Here is a 23,601-nt window from a genome sequence, read left to right as displayed (position 1 = left end):
TTACAGCTCCACTATTCTCTAAATCAATTAGAGTTTGGGTTTTTCAGCCAAAACATTTTTGGCCTGAGCCCCAGACAGTCCAGTTTGTGACTTCATACTTTTTGCTGCTGCTGCTGCCCTAGTCAACATCTATTCAACTGCAGACATTCCAGTCTAGCGCGTTACATGAGCGTAAGTTCTTTAAACCATCCTCTGCTACCAACTGTTACGAAATGGGGTTGAGGGGTACCCTGGACCGTGAACCAGCTCATGAGTAAACACACTGAGACTGAAATGATTCTGACAGAGGCGCCTTGTGTAAAAATATAATTTACTTTAAAACATTTAAAAAGCACTATGTCTTTAAGAAAACACATTAAAAACAAAGTCTTATCTGGGTATGTAAAGCAAGGCTATCTCCCTAGATCCCTCTCCACAATACCGAAACAGTTCACAAAAGAATAAAGCTAGCATGAAGGTAAGCAGCTTCGGCGTCGATACATCATCAAGGCAATCATAATGGGGGCAGCACAAGCTTCACAGCTAAAAGTCACCTGAAGTAAAAACAGTTCAAACAGCAAACATTGCTTGAAGCTTGTGGGAGGAAAAAGGTACAGCAACAGCAGTCCCGATGATAGCTTGCGTGCTACAAAACAGCAAAAGGCAAGCATCCGTGGGAGTTTCTCTGTAACGGCATCTGGAGTCCTTATCTGCATTCTTCTCCCATCTGCGGCGTTGCACTAAGCTTCCTGCAGGAGCTGTGCATTTAGGCCTAAACGAGGAGTCTAGGCCCTAGTAGTAAGCAAAAGGTCCTTGCTTATATAGGGAGTTAACCTGCAATTAACTAGGGTGGGGAAGGCTTGCAGGTAATTGCCAACAGGAGATGGCTTGATTGAAACCATACTGTTTGTGAGTAGGCAGGTAGCCACAGCAATCCTGGAAACACTCGTGACATAAATTTTTTTACTACCGGTTCTGTGGGCGTGGCTTATTTTGTGGGTGTGGCTTGGAGGTCATGTGACTAGGTGGGCGTGGCTAGCTGGTCAGAGTCATTTCTGGAAGGTCCTCGCACTTACGACCCGACTCATCTGTTTGCTTTTAACACTGATCAGCTGTAGGACGGCCCTTTGAAGCCCCGCGGCAAGAGTTTAAACAGTTTTTTTCCCTCTAGTCATCAGCTGGGACACGAGGCAGCAATAGATTGGGGGTGGGACCAAATAAAAGGTAAGAATAGGGTGGGTGGGGGGTGGGAGGGCGGGGGGAGAACCGGTTCGGTGACATCATATCGTCACTGATACCGGCTCGGCCGAACCGGACCGAACCAGGAGGAACCCACCACTGATATGTACATGTATCATGCACCTACAATTATCTTGCTTACCTGAAGGGTTAACTCTCTGCTCCATTTTTATTTTATCTCTCTCTACTTTTGTGTGTGGTGTGTGTGGTGTGTGTGTGCATGTATCAATTCATATGCACACACCCATATACACCCTTCAGTCAACTGCCTAACTGCAGGAAAAAATGATATAACAATCATTTCCCTTGCCCTGAGTCAATGCACTGCCTCTGAAAATTGGGAGAAAGCAAGCTTGCATATTAATATGATTAATGGACCATCAATCTCTGAAACAAATTGGTCTTTTCTATTGCATCCCCATTAGAGCCAGTTTAGTTTCTGTACTGTCCTATCTACTGGGCTTATCAATCTTCATCTGTCCCTATTGTCATGGCCCTTCAAGATAAACCAGGTCAGGAAATAGACCAGAAGAAATACTGTACTGAAACACATTTTTTTCTGCTAATGGATTGTGACAGTGGAAAAGAAATGAACAGTTGATTAGGGTGCATTACAACTTGGTATTTTTATCTTCAGAGCCTTTTATCTTCTGGGTGTGGTCATAAAAGTCAAATTGATAGCCACAATGGTGTGATCAAAGCTCCAACTATTTTTTATGTGTGTTCCATTAAAAAAATGGACAGATCATAACATCACAGCTGCCATCTTGACATTTTTTATTAGATCCTGCATAATATGTATGTTCCTGTAATTGAAAGAGCCTTAAGTTATTCTTAGATACATTAGTTTTAAAGTAGTATTTCCCTCCTCAAGTTGATGTTACAGTATTCTACTATAGCTTCAAAATGTACAAACCTGATAAAGTTTCTCAGTTTATCTTCAAAACAAGTCATGATGCGTCATGGATGTGATTGCAGATGTGTTTTGGGGATGTTAGGAGACAAAGTTGCCTTTTCTCCTTGGTCTCTAGCAAGCCTCCATCCTAACTATCTCTGTTTCATTGTGATGTCAATACAATCTTTTGGCATCATTGTAGCCACTTATGGATACCTCTGCTTCATACTGATCATCTCTTCTCCCCCACCCATACTTATCATGTCCCCTCCCCTTATCCTTTTGACAGCTATTTGTCTCTACCAGAACAGCCGTTACTATTTCACTAGTGGGAAAAGGGGAACATCGGTATAGTAGAATAGGCCAATGTATTCCCTTTTTTAATTTAATTCTAAGTAGAAACACTCTATAGAACAGCTGTCAACTTCAAACTGAACCTGGCAGAAACCATTTTGTTGGTTCTCAATTGCCATACAGTATGAGGGGGTGGGGGGGAGGCTGGAATGCATTGCCAGAACACCAATTTTTCTCGTGGGAACCAAGGTCATCTCCACAGGTGTTGGATGAGAACAGAGAGGAGTGCCTAAGGAGCCCACCAATGAACCTAATTGGACAATGTGACCGATAACACTTGGGAAGGGGATCATTTACTATTTCAACTATACTGAAACTGCGGGACTTATTCAGAATTGGTTTTACATTTAGTCGTGCCGATATGATGTGCCTAATAAAGAAGATCTAAGTCTCAGCGTTCTGATTTCCTTGGGCTCGTTAATTGGAACCTTGACAATAACATTTATTGATAAATCCCCTTTGAAAACTTTACTTGAAAGGTTATTAAGATATAGTAATATTTCACAGATTTATAAAAAGCTGATGGTATATATTCTGTTAAAAGATATCAACATTTTATTTTGCTTTCCTCACTTTTATATTAAATGCTAAATCTCACTCTTTATTAGAAACTTTTTAGACATGAAAAACTAATATGCTACAATATTTCAAAAGATCTAAAATAAAATTGTAGATACAGTTGTATGTTTAAGGAATTGATTTCACAGCGTTTTTTAAATTCTAAAAATATTAGAATATTCAGAGTTTTGTCAGGAAAACATCTCATTTTATGGATTTACAGGGCTGAAGATTTGATAGTGCAGTTAACAGAGATGACAAAATGTAATTAAAGCTGGGTCTTGCATCCTTTGCAGACATATAAATTATGCTTGGAAGTATATGGAATCCTGATACTACATAATCTGAGAAAATCTGTGGACAGAATATGCCTCCAGACAAGCATTTCACAGTGATGGTACCATTGATAAACATTATGAGGAAATAAAATTCTAAATTTAAGATTAGTCAGGAATTTACAAATGTATGTGGACATAATATTCAGATTATTTTATCATTTTCATCAAAGAATGAATAAATATAACTGAAACATAAATATGTGGGTTAAGACAGTATAGTTATGATAGCTATTACAATAACTCAGAAAAATAGCTCTATTTTATAATAATCTATATGCATACATAACTAAGTTTAGAATAAATTAAATTATTGTAAAGGCACTCCATATAAAAAATAATCCCAGGTTTACCTGTGATTACTATACATTAATTCTAGTGCTTGCAATTTAATTTGGTTCAGCTTTCAAAAAATGTTGGTGTGATTAATCAGAAGGTCTCCACTATTTTATTTTGGATTTATCTGTCAACTCTGGACTGATGTCAGTGGAACATTTTTAGATGCAGTGGGCCTTGCGTTTGTTTGTTGCAGTAACTTGAAAATACTAGGGAGTATCAAACTAGGTTTGTATGGATAGTTTGTCAGTTTCAATTTCTTCCTCCTCCTGGGAAATAATAGAAGTAGTACCAAGTCAGGTTAGTTCTCCAGCTGTACAAAACCTAGTTTTTTCACAATCATATGCAAGACTGTTTCCTTTCCTCTTAAAACTGATCTATCATTGTGTCTATTTGTGTCTATTACCCTTTCAAAATTAGAATATATTTGGCACTGTTTCATTAAACACTTTTGTAGAAACATTTTTATAATTGGAGGCAATCTCATGTTTCTTTATTTCACATTTTTCTGCCCAGATGGGATGTGGGAGGAAGGCCAGACAAACCAACCTACTGAAGTTGAGGCAGAGTCTGCAAATAGCATAATTGCATAATACAGGTCTTCTTGTTAAGAATGTAATGGAGCCTGCCCATTCCATTCATAACCTGAGGATTCGTTGGAGTGAATCTCGTACCTTGAACAGGGTCACTCCCTTTCACCCACGCATTCGCTAATCGAATGTGAGGCTTGTTAAGTGCACATGAGGTATTTCAAGGTGAGGAAGGCCACGGGGGCCTACCGATGGAACAGGCCACCTGCCTAAGACCACCCAAGGCTTCCCCGACCCACTGAAATACTTCATGCTCCCTACAATTGCTTCCCCAATCGTAGGGTTGCCAGGTGTCCACTATTTGAGTGGACAGTCCACTTTTTTCACATTATGTTCACTATTTTTTTTCACAAAATAGTGGACATTATTTTTATTCAAAAGCTTCATGATGAAATGGTACGTAATCTAAAGCTGTACAGTCTAAGACCGTGATGGCGAACCTATGGCACGCGTGCCACAGGTGGCACGCGGAGCCATATTAGTGGGCACGCCAGCTCAGCTCTGGAGCGCACGCGCACGCCGGACAGCTGATTTTCGGGCCTTCTGGGCCCACCAGAAGTAGGGAAACAGGCTGTTTCCTGCCTCTGGAGGGCCTGGGGGGGTAGGGAAGGCCCGTTTTTCTTTCTTACCTGGCTCCAGATCCTTTCTATGGATCTGGGAAGGGCGAAAACAGCCTTTCCCACTCCCTCGGAGGCCCAACGGAGGCTGAAAGGGTCCATTTCTCGACTCCCGGTGGGACAGGAAGTGACTTTTTTTCTGTCCCCAGCCTCCAGAGACTCCTAGAGAGGCTCCTACAGACTCCTAGAGAGGTTCTGGACGCTGGGAACAGCAAAAAACATCACTTCCTGTCCCACCGAGAGTTGGGAAATGGGCCCTTTCAGCCTCCGTAGGGCCTCTAAGGGAGTGGGAAAGGCTGTTTTCGACCTTCCCAGATGCATAGAAAGGATCTGGAATCAGGTAAGAAAGAAAAATGGACCTACCAGGCCATCATGTGCCAGGAGCGGGGGTGGGTGGGGTTGCGTGCACATGCACGTGGGCACGTGCATGCACGACCCTCCCCCCCGCCCCCCCTCTCCTGGCACGCGATGGCAAAAAGGTTAGCCATCACTGGTCTAAGAAAATAAGGAAAGGAGAATCATGTTTTGTCTTTTTTTTCATAAGTTAGAACGAGACAAAGATCGAATGCTCATTGTAATAATCACATTTTACCCAACAGCACAAAAAATGCATTAAAGCAGTTATCTTTTGATATCGGAAATGTAGTGCTGAAGGTTTTTGCCGAATTTTCGAATTCTGCGAAGAAACCAGAAGAGCTGAAATCATTGTTTGAGTTTTGCGAGTCAGAATTCCATGAAGTTTTGCGCCATGTTCCAACACATTGGTTAAGTTTGTTTAAAGCGGTCGAAAGACTTCTTTTAAACTGGATACCTCTAAAATCGTATTTTATTTCTCTTGGATCTGATGAGTGCCATAAGGTTACCTGGAACCTTATTTCAGATCAGGAAAATGAACTCGCAAAGGATGATGAACCAACAATTTCAGAATTGTATTTATATTTCACGCACTTCTTCATGTCAATAATGCAAGACACCCTACTGAAGCTGGAAAGCAAGAAAATTCTTGCATGTGATCTTCACATTATCATGTGTAAGTTGCGTGATTCTTTGCAAAAAAAATACGATGAGCAGTTTTTTGGAATGAAAGTTTTATTTGCCTTACGTAAAAAACATTTGCCTGAGAATGCTGTGCAAAAGTTCAAGAAAGAAGCCATCAACGTGTATCAAAGAGTCATTGCGTACCTGGAAAAGTGGTATAATTTCACCGATTCAGTATATGAGACGCTAAGTTGTTTCAATCTAATTGATCGCAATAATCCTCCAACTTTAGAAGAAATGACAAACATCTGGTTATTATCACCATGGCAAGAAGAACTTCCACCCAACGCTCTCTTCGATGAAATTTCTGCCTTAGAAGAAGTTTATGTTCATCTGCAGGGCGATTCATCCCTTGATAAGTGGACGTACTTTTTCAAAAAAGAGCCAGCTCCGAGTTTACTGAAACTGTTCCAGTATTGTGCATCAATTCCGGTATCAAAAGCAAATGTTGAACGAATTTTCAGCGTCATGGGAAATTTGTGGACTGACGAACGTAACCGACTGTTCGAAGTGAACTTTGTATATTTTTTAATATTTCTCAACGTTGTACTGAAATTAAAGAATTATTTCTTAAACACAAAGAATTGATCAAAGCTGCGCAGTCAAATAAAAAATACACACGACAGCATAGTAAAATGTAATTTAATATTTTACATATTATTATATTTGATTTTGAATTTTAAGTAAAGTTTTGAAGTGATTATTTTAATACGTGTTAAAATGTTTGTAAGAAAATATATAATTTAATTCTAATTTTTTTTAATTTTTTTACTACTTAACCCCCCCCCCCCCCCGCCGCTTGTTCGCTATTTTTTGGAAGCAGACCTGGCAACCCTACCAACCTGCCACACCAGGTCACTTACCTTGTGAAGATCTAGCAAGCAGTCTCCTCTCCAGCCTCTCAGCTGCATGTGTCCCTCAGACGCCCCATTTGGGCCTCCACAGGCCTCACCTGACATGTTGCCGGCCAAAATGGAGCTCCTGAGGGGAAGAGTCTGGCCTTCCGAGACTATTTGGCCTTCCACGAGCCTCCCCTGGCCCGTTGCAAGCCGAAATGGAGCCACCAGGGGCTGGATGCGGCCCTCCAAGGTTCCGTTCAGCCCTCTGCGGGCCTCCCCAGCCCCTGGAAGCTCCATTTCAGCCTGTAACGGGCTGGGGAGTCCTGCGGAGTGCCAAACAGGGTTTCTTAGGGTTGGATACATCCCTCAGAAGTTCCATTTCTGCCGGCAATATGCAGGATGAATGTTGCAGAGCCTCTGCGGTTGTTCGTAAGGGTGAACAACTGCCATGGTGCTGCAAGATTTGTAGTTTCGGGTCTTGTTCGGAAACGTTAGGGGGCACTGATCGTGGAACTTCCAACATTCGCTAAGGGAACACTCATAACCTGGGGATTGCCTGTATTGTCAAAACCCATTTATACTACAATGCTATAGTTAATGGGTGTTTTCCTACTACTTGGTAACCTGCTAAGGAAGATAGTAGCAAATCTAGGGGAGAAAATTCATTACTGTAGTGGCTGGTGGTGACCCAAAAATCAGAACTACATGATTCTGCATGGAGTTGCAACAGAAGCTGAGAAGAGGGACTGATGTGGTCAGTCCATTTTATGCTATCGTTCTTTTGCACTCATAGATAAAGGGATACATTTTGCTTTATCAATGATAAGAAAAGAAACTATAGTAAGACAGACAACTTTATTTCAGTCATTCACCAATAAAAGTACTGTTCTGTCCCCCTTCCTCACACAGGCAAACGTAATACCAAGCACGCCTGCCAATATTTTATTAGGTAAACAGATTAGAATTCTTGGCAGACCAAGGTTTTGGCAGCAAACTTCTGAATGCCTGCCAAGACTGTTTTCACTCCCATAAAGCAGAAAAGGACTTATCTTCAGTCCGTTCCAGGAGCAACAAATTATCCACGAGACAAGAGTTTAGTCAATGTTCAGTCCAAAATATATCCAAGCCGAATTTCAGAGACCACGATGTGACTTTCAGGGTTTAACTTTGTCTGTCACAAAGCCTGAAGAGCAATCCCACCCACTTTTATTCCTGGTGGGACGTGGCTCCGTGACTCAGCTCAATCTCTGGCCCTCCCACGCCTCTTCCATTGCTGCGCACATTTCTCCCTCCGATGCTGCCTGGGATCAAGCCAGGATTCATCATCCTTGCTCCCTATCAATTGGTACTCTGATATGCCTTCCTCCTGGCACATCCCAGGCTGTTCCTCCTGGCCTTCGGATGAAACCTGAGGCATTGCCAGAAAGGAGGGTCCTGGAGAGGGAGGCCTTGTCAGTTCCTCCCCATCACCTTCTGAGTCCTCTTCCTCTGTTAAGATAGGCTCGGGAGTCGGGGTCACAACAAGTACAGTCAATAAAATGAACAAAACAAAATGTTCATTTTAGGGATAACACTGTAGTTATGTTTTTCCCAGCTCAAAATGGCAATATTTTGTTCCTTTAGTTTCAACAACTGCAGATAGAATTCAAAAGGCCACAAAAGTTGTTCAGAGGTAATGGACTGGTGGTAGGATTGTGGACTGCTCATCCTTATTGAAACTCATTCTATAAAATAGAACAAAAGTATACTTGAGATATTTCCATTAATTGAATTGTAATAGATACAGTGATTTAAAACCTCAGACAGATACAAGATAATTTATCTTCCAGTGTCTTACAAAGTATTAATACTTGATAACTGAGGATTCCATTTCTCTCAGAGACCCATCAAAATATCACTGGATAAAACTGAAGAAAAGAAAATCTAAATTGGATAGTGTTTCTTCTCTACAGATTTAGAGAGATATAACCTTATTTCCCTTACAGTGAAATGTTAGGGGTTTTTGAGATTGATATAATAGATGTAATTAGGTGTTATTTTCAGCCCTTAACTGGATGGAAAGGCCTTTACTGATTTATCTGATTATGGTTTTGTGTGCATTACAGTAACACATTTTGGAGTAGCATTACTTTCACATACCATTTTTACAATAAGACTGTCAATATGCAGTTTCTGTTTATCATTAGTTAAATTGCTATGTTATAACTTCTAGATTGCTATGATTTTCATGTTATATTATTTAACTAAAAAGTGATCAGCATACTCAACTGATGCTATCCAGCCTGTTGTGTGCATCCTGAATCTTAAAGTGACTTTTCTTGAAAGAATATCATATACAAATATACACTGGTATCCCAGAAGAGGAGGGTGAATTTCCTTGGAAGAAAATCACTAAATGTATATGACATTTCTCTAACGTTTATACAGTAGGAGTATACATATATGCATGTATTTATAATGCAGATAGTATCTCACCAGTCAGTTTGTATTACTTGCCTGTATTAGTCATTTCTTTCATTTGATGTCCTTTGACTTCCAACAGCATCTTAGATTTGTTTCAATATGACATGCATATTCATACATATATCAGTGGTGGGTTTCAAATTTTTTTACTACTGGTTCTGTGGGTGTGGCTTGGTGGGCATGGTAGGGGAAGGATACTGTAAAATCTCCATTCCCACCCCACTCCAAGGGAAGGTTACTACAAAATCTCCAATCCCTCCTGATCAGCTGGGACTCAGGAGGCAGAGAATAGATGGGGTGGGGCCAGTCAGAGGTGGTATTTACCGGTTCTCTGAACTACTCAAAATTTCCGCTACCGGTTCTCCAGAACTGGTCAAAACCTGCTGAAACTCACCTCTGATACATATATCTAAACACAGCACATTTTACAGGCCTAACTCAAAATAACAGCCTCCCTCCCACACAGAGCAGATGAGAAGAATGGGAGGCAGATCATTTGTTGACATTCAGTTGAACTTCATCTGACAGATCCTGATATTATTTTTTTTCAAAATAGAAAAGGATATTTAGAAAAAGGAATAGGCTCTTTTCCCAGATATAACTTCTGTTAATAAAACATAGTATATTTATTCATCTGAGAGAGAAAAAATGCCACTGGATTCTTTCCAGGAGACGGCTAGCTAAACCCTGCCTAGGATGAAAAACGGAGCAAAGTGGAATCCAGGGTATGACTTCTGAGAAATAAACTTCAAGGACTAGGGTAGAATTTATTCCCAAGTAAACCTTATGCGAGTCAGATGAGGGCTAGGAATCCTAACGGAGGAGGAGGAGGAGGAGGAGGAGGAGGGCTCTGGAAACTGAAAGTAACCGTTTCTCACAGCATTTGCAAAACTAGCCGGCAACCCTCTGTTGAACACCCCGAGCTCCGGGCTATCAAGTCCCGCGGCGGCGGCCTCAGGAGGACCATTAGTGCGCGCGCAGTTTTCCGCCAGGTCGCCGTTGCCGCGGCCATGAGGAGCTGGTGGTGGTGGTGGGGCGCGGCGGGGCTGCTGACTCTCCTCCTCGGGGAAGCGAGAAGTAAATATGCGCCTTTACCGGACATCACCAACCGCACCTTTATCAAGCAATACATCGACATCCACAACAAGTTCCGCAGCCAAGTCAAGCCCTCTGCCTCCAATATGCTCTACATGGTGAGCGGGTTGCCGGCGAACGGGAGCGGGGGCAGGAGGAGGCCCGGGGGCATTAGAGGGGGAAGCCGTGAGGAAAAGAGAAGCTTCGGCTCTGCCTGTTAGCGTGCCGCCTCTTAGATGACACCCAAAGAAAAGTTTGCCCGCGGAGGGCGCTGCTTCCTGGGGCTGAAAGTCATTCGAATTTGTGCCTGCGAAAGTTTGTGGGATCGTCGAGTTGGGGGAGCTTAACGAAGGGGGAGAACAGGTATCTCAAGAAAATAAGAAACAGCCCCCGTTTTTTTCAGGAGCTTCAATTTAATCATTCTTCCAAAATTAATCCCATTCCCACAGTATGGGATAACAAGGCTGGGGCGGGGGCAAAGTCACTCACAAGTTTCCAAGCTTCAACCAGCAAATCTGAACGCGTTTATCTCCACCTAATTTTGCAGTCCTAGCTAAGGGAACATGCCATGATTCCTGAGCTGTTTTCCGTAGGGATTTTCCTGGCTACTTTCACTTAGTGCCTATTACTGGTTATCAGGAGTTTACTTTTTCCCAAACAAGTGGATGGATGCATCCTAGTCACAAGAATATTTTTATTGTAATGTTTAATTAATTTATGTATATTTTTACTGTATTTTGGGGTATGTATTTGTTGAATTACATGTACTCTATGCAATTTATACAGTAAAAGACAAATAAATACAAGGAAATGAATGCATGTATTTAAGAAAACAAAATGCAAACCATTGCACACAAGATTTCCATTAGCTAACAATAAGCATCTGATTGTGAACGCTACCATTGATCCCTGAGCCATATCCAGAAGTTAAAAGTTAAGATTAAAATCATGTAAAAATAAGTTTTAAATGTTAAGTCATTAAAAGCATATCTAAGCATCAAAGCAAACAAGCTGCTGGAAGTTTGAGACCTTCCCCAATTGTCTCAGAATGTTAACTTTCAAGTGAGCATTGAGTCTGGCTGCTGGACTCCCATCAGCAGTCTCAGCCTGCTGAAAAGATTGGTGATTGTCATTTAATAAATCAGAAGGCAAGCAAGGAATTAGCTTATAAATTCTGCACTGGGAGGAGTAGATTATTCTATCTCATGCTGCAGCAACATTTACTTTGCTGATTCTAGTTATTTATAGCTCCCTTCTCTTCATTTTAGGACATGTTATTTCTGCCCATTGTGGGGACATTTTAAATGAAAGATAACATAGGAAATCTCTCAGTTCACAGATGGATACCAAAACTGACCATAATGTACAGAACTAACGCTGGTAGTTAGTTGTATGCAACCCACATTGAAGTTTGCCACTACTGCTATAGAGGAAGGGAGATACTGAAAACAAATGTGGAATAGTCTATTCCCTATCCTGTATAATTACTACTGTTCTTTCTGCTAATCCACACATCTACTGGTAACATTGAAATGCATTTTAAAAAACCACTATGGGTCTGGAATATACAACCTATCGCAAAATGAAAGGGTGTGATCTAAGTAAAAGCAGAAGTAATTTCTAACATAATTATAACTTCTATGTTATAACTAAGAAGAGGAATTATTATGATCTTGTCCTGGTTCTGGTAGCTTTTTTCTCTATTCCTTTAAAAATGTGAATTGCTAACATGTGCCACATACAATAACTGGATTTATAGACAGTACTAGGTGGTGATAGTTCACGATGTTTTTTCTTCACATCCGGTAAGCAGAAAGACATTTTACCTGAACATCTCATGCTAGTTCATATTCAGATTATGATCCACCAAGATACTTGATAATTTATTTTGAATCCATATTGCTTTGAAGTATACTTGCATGTTTTAATGTACTTACATTAATCTCTTTAGATGTATAAAGTGAAGCTTAATGGAAGCAAAGGTGCAGAAGATGTACACATATTAAAAAAAGTTTGTGTAAATTCTGGTTTACTGACAGGTAGGGTAAGAATAGAAAGTTGAAAATAATATCTTGGAAAAAGATATAGCTGATCATTTAAAAAACCAATCCACATTACAGCAGTTTGTTGCACAACAATCCTATTAAATCTTCACTGGAGACTATTCTTCAATATGTAATCAGTATCTACATATGTGATTCAAAGCATATATATGTTTTCTTGCACATATATTAAGATTATAAATGTTATTTTTATAATATTTATAATTTTAAAAATACAGAATCAACTTTTTATATAGGCATTACAAATAAGTAAGAATCATCTCTGAAAGTTTTAGATGTTATATCTTCTGCAAATTACCAGATTTTAATAAAAAATAATAATTTTCTTTATAGCATAATCATATGAACTAATGCATGGAAATTCCTATCAGTATTTGGATGGGTCTCAGTTTGATATTTGTGCATTTACTAAGGGAGATAAATATGATCAAAAACTTAACTGATAATTTTATCCTTTGCAGACATTTGATTTAGCTTTAGCTAGAATTGCTAGAGCATGGGCAAATAAATGTGTTTGGAAACATAATCCTAATCAAAGGTACCATCCTGATCGTATGTTTAAGCCAACCGGAGAAAATATGTGGTTGGGAGGTGCAAGCAGCAAGCCAATTAATGTCGAGGGTCCAATTAAAGCATTTCAAAGTGAAGTAAATTACTATACTTTCTCTACCCATCACTGCACCAAAGTATGTGGACATTATACCCAGGTAAGATATGTATTTTTGTGTTTATATAGTCCACTGTGACAGTAAATTATGAATACTGTTTACAGCTGCTTAGTAGGTGAAGTTACTGTGTAAGATTGCTTATTTACAAACATATGGAATGGTAAAAGGCAACTCAGAAATTCAAAACGAAAAAAAATAATTTCATCTCTAAATATTTGTTCACTTGTTTGTTTGGTTTTATGATACCCAACTCCAAATGACTCTGCTGAATATAATACCTCCAATATAAAAACAATATTAAGAGAGAACAAACAATAGTATCAGACTTTAACAAAGAAAAAAAAATGAGCAAAATGGTAAACCACCTAATGAGGTCTGTATGGCTTTTTGGAACACCAACAAGGTGGGAATCATCCAGATCTCAGTGGGTACCTCATTTCATAAGGCAGGTGCTGCAACAGAGAAGGGTGCTTCCTTGGATCAGGTAGATGACATTGTTTAATTGAAGGACCCCAGAGTGCATCAACACTATTAGTTCTAATTGGCAAGACAGCCTCCAGAGAAGATAGGCAGTCCCTCAAATAACCAGTTCCTATACCATGTAGCACTTCATAGGTGATAATCAATATCTTGAAGCAAATTGGCATCCAGTGCAAGTTATGGAGCAGAGGTGTCACATAGTCATGTAGCATGTGCATAACTGCTCACGCTTGTACATATGGACCTGTTGAAGGTTCCAAGTTGCTTTTGAGACATATAAAGTGTGTTGCAATAGTCAAGACATGAGTTCCCTAGATTTCAGACCAGCCTTGAATGGAGAAGTGCAACCCCATCCAAGGTCAGAGATGAAATAACTCAGAATCAGGTGGTCCTAGACCCCACAACCACTTCCTCTTGGTAGGATTGAGTCAGAGACAGTTCTTCCACATTCTACATTCCTTTATATCCTGGGACAGTATATCAAAAAGTCTCAGTCAGCAACTATAATTGCTTATTGTCAAGTAAACCAGACAGAGAATCAACTCCACAGGAAGCTACAACTCCTTTTATTGAGATTGACTATAATAGTAGAATCTTGGAAGTCTGATTGTGCTATGTCTATTTTAGCCATTTATGCATACCTTACATTGTTTTGGATTTAAGCCATGTCTTTCTCCTCATGGCTTTGGGTAACAGATCTGGCCTTATCTTTGTCAAAGTCATTGCCTCCAATTACCATCAGCATACTGATGATACTAAACCCCAAAGTGATGTAGGACAACACACAGTGGGTTCATGTTGATGTTGAATAGAAAGAATAGAAAGAGAGAGAAAGTTGAACATTGTGGTACCCTACAGAGTAGGGGCCTAGAGAATGACCTTTCTCCCCAAACAACACAAACTAGAATTGTCCCTGAAGGAAATGATAACAACTGCAAAATAGTGCCATTTCCTTTGCAATTCCTGGAGCCATTCCAGAAGGATACCATGGTTGATGGTATCAAAAGCTTCTGAGAAATCAAGGAGCTGAAGAATGGATGCATAACTCCCATTGCAGATTTGCCAGTAGCCTCCTACAAGGACAATCAAGGCGGTCTCTGTATCAAATCCTGGCCTGAAACCCAACTCAAATGGGTCAAAATAATCCACTTTCTCTAGAGTTATGGAGTTCCTGAATGGCAGCTACAGTATGATCAAAAGGGAAAGTTGGAAACAAATTGGTTTTGATTCTGACAGGCATAGCACTGTGTGCCATCTCTCCCACAAACAGTCAGGCATCATAGCATAGACCCAATTACAGATCATCTCCTTGGCTGCTTTGACAATGTGGAAGGGGCCCAAATGCAGCATATGGATGGCTAAGCTAACAGCACAAAGAATCCTGTGCAGTTCTTCACAGTTCAAACCCATCCCAAATCACCTAAGACTAAGCCCCTTTCAGATAAATAGTGAGGTTTCTCTGCCTTTATCCACAAAGTAATCCCTAACAGGGCTCTTCCTCATATTTGATCAGTCTCTTCTGATCCATCATCTCCTGGATCTCCTCAGTAAATTTAAGATGTACTCTAGGATCAACACACAGGGAGCAGCCAAATAGGGACGATGCAGTCCAAGGAGAGCCGCTTATTGTAGGCAGCAGCCAAGACCTCAGCTGGAAGCTTCCTACATCCTTGGAAAACCCTCAAACCTTTGGAACCCCATAGTGTTCATCAGTTGCTTGGAACAGCCTGATTGAATCGGTCTTGTCTCCCTGTAGTAAAAGTGGCACCAACAAGACAAGAAAGTAAAGTGATCTGTCTATGGCAATGGATTGGTGTTAATGTCCTTTGCTGCCACATGTTTCCCAAGACATAATAATAATTTAGAAAACCAGAACTGACATGCAACCTCTGGTATGTGTTCGGCCATCAGAAATAAGTCAGGGCACTGTTCCAAACACTACATCACTAGGTGGCAGATGAAAATCCCATATACTCTTCACCAGCCCAGGAATGGAACTCAACTGGCCAGGCAAGGATGGAGCAAGAATGGTACTATAGCAGCAACCTTCCCAACTGCTCTCTAAAACTTCAGAGATCCTCACATCTGATTATCTGGGGAGCTTCTGAAGAGCCTGCAAGAACTCACAGATAAGGGTTTGTGTGTGTGTGTACCTATGCCAATTCAAGTGAAATACAGCCAGATTGAAATATTTTGATGTTAACACTTTAAAGGAGGACTATTTTGTTTCAACCTCAAAGTATAGGTCAGTGATGGCTAACCTTTTTTTCATCGCGTGCCAGGAGTGGGGGGTTGTGCGCATGCCCACACCCATAATTCTATGCGCCCTGCCCCCACGCATGTGCATAGCCCCCCCCCCGCTCTCCCCGCTCCTGGCATACAATGGCATGGTAGGCCCATTTTTTGCTCTCCCCAGACTCCAGAGCCTTTCTCGGAGTCTGGGGAGGGCAAAAACAGCCTTTCCCACCGTCCCGGAGGCTGGAAATGGCCTGTTTGCCAACTTCCGGTGGGACCTCCTGCACACCGGAGCTGAGCTCGCGTGCCCACCGATATGGCTACGCGTGCCACCTGTGGCACACGTGCCATAGGTTCGCCATCACGGGTATAGGTAGTCCTCGACTTAAAACAGTTCATTTAGTGAGTGTTCAAAGTTACAATGGCACTGAAAAGAGTGACTTACGACTGTTTTTCACACTTACGACCATTGCAGCATCCCCATAGTCACATGATCAAAATTCAGGTACTTGGCAACTGACTCATATTTATGGCAGTTGCAGAATGCCAGGGTCATATGATCCACTTTTGCGACCTTCTGACAGGCAAAGTCAATGGGAACGCCAGATTTATTTAACAACCATGTTACTAATTTAACAACTGTAATGATTCACTTAACAACTGTGGCAAGAAAGGTCGTAAAATGGGCAAAACTCAACAAATGTCTCACATAGCAACATACATTTTGGGCTCAATTGTGGTTGTAAGTTGAGGACTATGTTTTAGCCAAATCTTAATGTAATTAACTCCCTCTTTGAGGAATATGGGTGGTTTACAAATGTGAAAAAAAAATACATATTCATTGGTCAAATGCAGATCAAAATAGAGATTGGAGAGAAACTTAAATTATTTAAAATAAATGTTCTTCCTTTTTCAGGTAGTTTGGGCTACTTCACACAAAGTTGGCTGTGCTGTTGTTTACTGCCGTTACATGGGTGGAAAGGAAAAAAATAATAACATTTTAGTGTGCAATTACGCTCCAGCGTAAGTCAATACATATTAAAGAAATCTGAAATTGGTTCATAAATTTACATGTATTATCTTGAACAATTTATTTTCAGTTAGTTTGCTGTCTGTAACAACTTTAAATGTTTGACATATTTTTATTAACTTCATTTAAAAAATCAGCTGGTGAGTTATAAGGAGACTACGTAGAAAATTTTCAAACCGTGGAAGAACATGACTAGAAATATATTCAGTTCCTAGACAACCCATGAAAAAACGGGGGAGTGGAGGGGGGCATAAACAGTTGGAGCAACTTTCTCCTTCCTCCCTCCCTCCCTCCCTCAAGTGATGCTGTTGTGTAGGTAGTGAAGAAAATGATGAGCTCAGATAGTCTGTTGTGAAGAAAATGATGAGCTACAAGATTGCAAAGGTAGGAAGTTTATGGAAATTGAAGAGCAGTAGAATAAAGTGAATGTTACCTCAACTTCAAATTCAGTGCTCAGATCATTTAGTATGCCTTTGAATCTTAATCAAAGGGCTATAGCAAGTAGGCTGTATCTTAATTAAAAATTTGAAAAACTAGTAAAGATATTTTTGGCTTTCAATTTCAATTACTAATTGAATTACTATTTCTGCAGAATAGGGGAAGTCATGGGAGGAGAACTACAAAGAGCAGAATTTAGAACATTGTCATATTTCTGATAGATATTTCAGAACATGTATATCTCAGAACATGTTGGATGGACTCCTATTTAGTATAAGAATCCAAATGAAATAATTCCCAACCATGACTTTCTTTTGCTTAAAGACAGACAGTGGTGAGTCCTCTGTCACATGAATTGCCCCATGTGGCAATGTGGCACCAACACAAATTAAATAGCTTTAATCCCAATATAGATTCTTTTAAAAGATGCTATAACTTTTGTGAAGAATAAAAACATAGAATTCATTCTGATTAATTTTCATATGAGGCTATTCCTTCCCCCTCCCCCCCCATACACAAGCATACATACATACATATATACACTTTAATTTGTATTTCTGCTTTATTGCTATATTTTCTTCCATTACACAAAATTATAACATATAAATATTTGCAAAACTAGACATACTTTATTTGCATTGCAGACAGAATGGTAGAATAGAATTCATCTACTATTTTAGGATTATTAATCAACTCTTGAGATCAATTATTTTTATTTATTTATAAAATTTATTGGGTGCCCATCTTACCATAGGGTAACTCTGGGCAGCTTAGAGTTACATCTAAGATAAAAAATAAAAAATTAAAATCAAACCTTAAAACCAAAGACAGATGGGGAGGGTTGGGACGGGGGGGGGGGATTGAGATTCAATCAACCATCTCCATTGCACTGTCCCCCTACTGGGACCCCAAGCTGATTGGCAAAGCCATGTCTTTAGGCCCTTACAAAAAGATAGGAGGGTTGGGGCCAACCTCACATCGGGGGGGGAGATATTCCAGAGGGCATGAGCAACAGCAGAGAAGGCCCTCCTCATGGATCCCACATGAGGGATCTGGAATAATAATAATGGAATAATAATAAATGACGGGACCTGCAGCATGCCTCCTCTACTGGCACGAGTGGAACGGGCCAATCCCAGTGGGGTGAGACAGTCCCTCAAGTAACCTGGACCCATGCCATGAAGGGCTTTAAACGTGATCACCAACACTTTGAATTGCATCTGGAAGCAGACTGGTAATCAATGCAGTTTGTGCAGCAGTAGTATTATAGGTGCCATTCTCTAATTCATATGTTCCACTGAGACAGCAATCTCTAGAACGGGTCGGCAACCTGCAGCTCTGGAGCTGCATGTGGCTCTTTCATCCCTCTGCTGTGGCTCCCTGTGACAGCAGAGGAATGAAAAAGTTGCCCTGCAACTTTTCAAAGCAAGGAAGGTGAGGGAGGGAAGAAAGGGGATGTAGCAACTGTAGGTTTAATAAAAAATTAAAAGGTGTCTCATGCTCCGGGATTAAAATTGCCACCACCCTTTCCTCTATTTTCCCCACCACAATCCTGGGGGGTAGGCTGGGCTGAGAGGGGAAATGTCTGGCTCAAAATCTGCCAGTCAGTTGTTTACTCACTGAGCCATTTCTGAACTTTTCTGCAATGTGAAAAAGAGAGCTATCTGCAGTCAGTGTTTTTTGTTTAGAAGTGCGTCCACCTGTCTTGAAAAATCAGAACAAATTATAAGTGTAGGACTGTGCATTGCTATGGTGGGCAGGGATGCACTTGTCTGCAATTCTTTAAACAAAATATGGCCTTTTCTGGGGAAGAAAGACAGCTGCATAATCCCAGGAAAAGCTGCGTAATCCCGGGGGAGGGGGGATGTCAGTTGTTTTAAAGAATTGCAAACTGGTGCAGCATTTCTTTCTCTGTGCTCTCCAAACTATTTATTTTTTATTTTTTTGCATTTGAATCCAAAATGCAGTGGTACAGTACAAGGGAGCAAGTTAGAATACACAATCAAGAAATGTTATTTGAAATAGGTTCTTTGTAATCTTATCTGGGGCAAGTCTTCCCAGCCACTGTTTTGCAAAAGCATTCACAACAATAAATATCCATTAGAATCCAAATATAGGGTTCCAACTTTAGGTGACATTTATGGCCGCTTATTTTGTTTCTACTAGTAATAAGAAAATAAGTGAGAAATCATCATTTTTATAATTATTCCTGAAGTGGAAGAAACGATTATATAAAAGGCTTCAAATTTAATTGAATATATTATTACAATTAAGCCAAAGTCATAATTCCAGTAAATTAGAATTCGCTCACAGAAATTCCCAGATTAACCTATGACATCTCCAGCAAGTGATAGGAAAGCTCTTTTTCCACCTAAGGCCCAGAAGAAATAGTATTGTGTTAAATAGACTATAAGCATAAAGGTAAAAAACAATATATGCAGTGTTATCTTCATTTTAGATGTCAAAAGGGTTGTGGCTCCCGGTGTTTTCTTTTCTGTGGGAAACGGTCCAAATAGCTCTTTGAGTGTTTAAGGTTGCAGACCACTGCTCTAGAACTATCTACTCAGGAAAAGTTTTGCTTGATTGTTTTAAATGTACATTACATGTAGTACTTGACTTACAACAGTTCCTTTAGTGATTGTTCAAAGTTACAACGGCACTGAAAAATGTGACTTAGCAGCACCACCATGAACATCTGATTAAAATTGAGATCCTTGGCAACTGGTTCATACTTAGGTCATGTGATCGTCTTTTGTGACCTGACAAGCATAGTCAATGGGAAAGCCAGATTCACTTAACAACCAGATTGCTAGCTTATCTACTACAGTGATTCACTTAACAACTGTGGCAAGAAAAAATGTAAAATGGGGTAAAACTCACAAAACTTGGGATAAAACTTAACAGAAATTTTGAGCTCAGTTGTGGTCAAGGACTACCTGTAAAGGGACTTGATTTCAATTTAGGCTATGTGTTGGCCCTATAGCATCAAGGTACAATGTCTATGGACCTTCTCAGTCATACAGGTCATGGTTATCCCAAAGGTGGTTTTTTAAGAGGCAACTGGACTTCGTTGTTTTTCTTTGAAGATGTTTCACTTCTCATCCAAGAAGCTTCTTCAGCTCTGACTGAAAGGACTGCTGTAGACAGAAGATAGCTGATATTGTATCCTTCCTCCTCTACTGAGAGAGGGCTGTTCAATTTTGAAATAGATGGCCTCTTTGACCCCTGTTTCAAACCAGTAGTCCTCTCTGTACAAAATATTGACTTTTCTGTCTTCAAAAGAGTGTCCTTTGTCTTTTAAATGCAGATGCACTGCTGAATCAGGATAACAGTCCTTTCAGCAGTTCCAAGAAGGACCTCCACCCATTTGCACTATTCAGGTGACCCAGAGGACACAGATAAACCTCCAATGATCAGCTGTCTGCAGCTGTCCATTCTCCATCCAGTCAGAGCTGAGGAAGATTCTTGGATGAGAAGTGAAATGTCTTCAAAGAAAAACAAGAAAGTCCAGTTGCCTCCTGAAAAAGCACTTTTTCACCATCTGAGCACAAGTGCATCTGTTATACCGAAAAACATTAAATATGGAGTCACTAAATTGTTATTTTTTTAAAAAAAAAATCAGATTATTTTCAAGAATAATGAAATTTTAGCAGTACCAGAAAAGATATTTGAAATTTTGTAAGATGTACCATGAGACTCAAAACTTGCTCAAGATTTTGCACATTTTGCATAATTTGACTTGGGATCTTCAGGTAAGGTCACTGACATTTTCAGCTAATTTCTACTTAATAATATTTGGTATGATTAAGAATATATTCATCCACTGTGTTTTAGGGGCAATTACCGTGGAGTACGTCCTTATAAAGAGGGAAAACCATGCAGTAACTGTCCAAAAGGAGACACTTGTAAAGACAATCTCTGTAGTGAGTACAAATCTGAATAAAATAGTAGTTCGAGAAGGAAAAAAGAGGATCCTATTACAGTTTATTAAAATCATTTTGATATTCAGTCTTTTCAGATTTTATTTTGGTAGAGCAGTGTTAATTTTTTTCTCCTTTTTAGGGAAAAAAAAAGGTATGTGGGGCTTCTTTCCATTGCCCAAATGAATATTTTATAGAAATAGGAGTAAACATTGCATTATAATCAATTTGATAGCTCTGCTTGTATTTTAAAGACTGATTAATATGGCATCACTGCTACTATTAATTAATGTATTCATTTGTATAAGGAATGAAAATGTATGAAGAGAAAATATTCCAAAAGTTTTAACTGGCTTGTCTGAACCTTGTTTGTTTTTAAAAACAGGAAATTCTGAACGTGAGAAAGAAAACAACTTACGTATGTATTACAATTGCCTTTTATATTTTAAATTTACTTGGAAAAGAGGATCATTACACTCTCTCTCTTTTTTTATCCTAGGCTATTCACGATGGTATCCACCATTTGAAAGGCGGATTATTTGTGATCCATCTTGCATTGCTGTTGCGGTTTTAAGGCCATTGTTAATGTTTCTGGCATTTGCTGCTGTTTATTGCTTACAAATCTATTATCCGGGTTTAAGTTTTTCTAAATAATCTTCAGTATTTTATATGCATAAAACTTTGACTACTTTGGTTAATTATAAGATTATATTTACATGAATTGTTACATTATTTTCCTGTTCTATTTTTTAAAAGTAGATTTGGTTCAATTCATTATTTTTATGGAATTTTGTCAAATTCTTAATGCTTTTTTATTCTGATGATACAAATATAAAACAAAATATTTTATTGTGTTCCATGTTTTGTAAACATGTATATTAAAACAAGGGAGTTGTGATTAATAAATGTTAATGTGATAAACTGCACATACCTTCTGTATATGTTAAACTCAAGTATGTATGATTGCAGCAGCAGTCATGTTCAGAAGGCACTTATATATGATTATTGAATAGGACACAATTGTGTGGCTGATGGTTGCTCAGGAAGTGCATTTAGATTTAGCAAAATTAGCCTGTATTCCTGCATTCTAACCACTGCCACCACAGCTCTTGTTTACTATACTAATACAGTACTGTACTAATAAAGTTCCCCATCATTCTGACAAAAAGTTTGATAAAAACAATATTGGCATACTGAATTATATTCTGCATATCATATGTACATACATTTGTTGTTCCTATTCATACCACAACCAGTATGTGGTTCCCTATCCTCTCATTACATGTAGTCTATACCAGTTGAAATTGTTGCAAATAGTGCAATTGGCATGTAAGGTATAACACATAATCTAAAAATGAAATTTGGCTGATTGCTCAGTTTGTTAAATTCAGTCTAAATTATGAGTCTCTTTCTATATTCAATCCAAAATATTTGATATAAAACACAGGCTTATATTTTTGTATAATGACTTTACCATGTTTTCCCTATATGTATACAGCCTCTATTCTGGCTGACCACAGTGAATTGGAAGGGAAGGGAAGGGAAGGGAAGGAAAGGGAAGGGAAGGGAGGGGAAGGGAAAGGAACAGCCAAAATTCTCTAGGTCATTTACAGTAAAATTACCCATCTTCAATAAAACAATTTTATCTTGATTATATGGCCAGTACCAGTAAACAAAGTCATCTATAGCTTTTTTTTTTAAAAAAAAGCTGAAACATCAAAAAGAACCATAGAAACCTAGGGCAAAGCATGAAAAATTAACATTTCTTCAGAGAGCAACACAGATACCATGAGCTATGGAGTACAGATAGTCCTTTTTTAGCGACCATAATTAGGACCAGCAACTTAGTTACTAAGTGATATAGTCATTAAGTAGATCATGTGACCATGACTGTGCTTATGATTTTACTTCAGCTTTTCTTTTCCCTAATCCATTGCTCTTCAGAAAAGCCCACCCCCTAGCTATGATAATTAGGAAGAAAGGAATTAATACTTATTTTTACTTTCATTGGAAAAGAAGGAATTACAAGAGAGTAAGCAGGCACATTATGGGAAATACACATTAAAAGGAATACGGTAGTGCTACTTTTTGCCTAGTATGTTTGCAGCTCCAATTTTCCAGTTTATATAGGTCATTTTAGGACACAGATACACTAGGACCCTTAGAAATAGCAATATCACTTAGACTTATATACTGCTTCATAGTGCTTCACAGCCCTCTCTAAGAGGTTTACAGAGTCACCATATTGCCCCAACAATCTGGGTCCTCATTTTACCCACCTCGGAAGGATGGAAGGCTGAATCAACCTTGAGCCTGGTAAGACCAGAACTGCCAAACTGCTAGCAGCCTGTGATCAGCAGAAGTAGCTTGCAGTACTGCATTCTAACCACTGCGCCACCGTGGCTCTCCTTTTAGGTATTTCCAAAGGAACTTTGAATTGATGGTATTTC

General features: G+C 39.5%; 1 protein-coding gene across 2 annotated transcripts; it reads left to right on the top strand.

Moving 5' to 3' along the window:
• Nucleotides 1-10,108: 10,108 nt before the first annotated feature.
• LOC117655444 (GLIPR1-like protein 1) lies at nt 10,109-22,077 on the top strand. Of its 2 annotated transcripts, XM_034402909.3 has the most exons (6): nt 10,109-10,436; nt 12,842-13,087; nt 16,680-16,786; nt 21,066-21,154; nt 21,537-21,569; nt 21,651-22,077. In XM_034402909.3, exons 1-6 carry the CDS (start codon nt 10,254-10,256, stop codon nt 21,803-21,805), a joined length of 813 nt encoding a protein of 270 aa, XP_034258800.1. In that variant the 5' UTR covers nt 10,109-10,253; the 3' UTR covers nt 21,806-22,077. The 2 variants fall into 2 exon arrangements, with proteins under 2 accessions (XP_034258800.1, XP_034258799.1); XM_034402908.3 differs by having other exon boundaries at nt 10,139-10,436; nt 21,537-22,077.
• The last annotated feature ends 1,524 nt before the right edge of the window (nt 22,078-23,601 follow it).

Source organism: Pantherophis guttatus, chromosome 7 (genome assembly GCF_059756535.1).
Source record: "Pantherophis guttatus breed Tessera chromosome 7, ASM5975653v1, whole genome shotgun sequence".
NCBI lineage: Eukaryota > Metazoa > Chordata > Lepidosauria > Squamata > Colubridae > Pantherophis > Pantherophis guttatus.
This window is presented reverse-complemented; position numbering and strand designations above follow the sequence as displayed.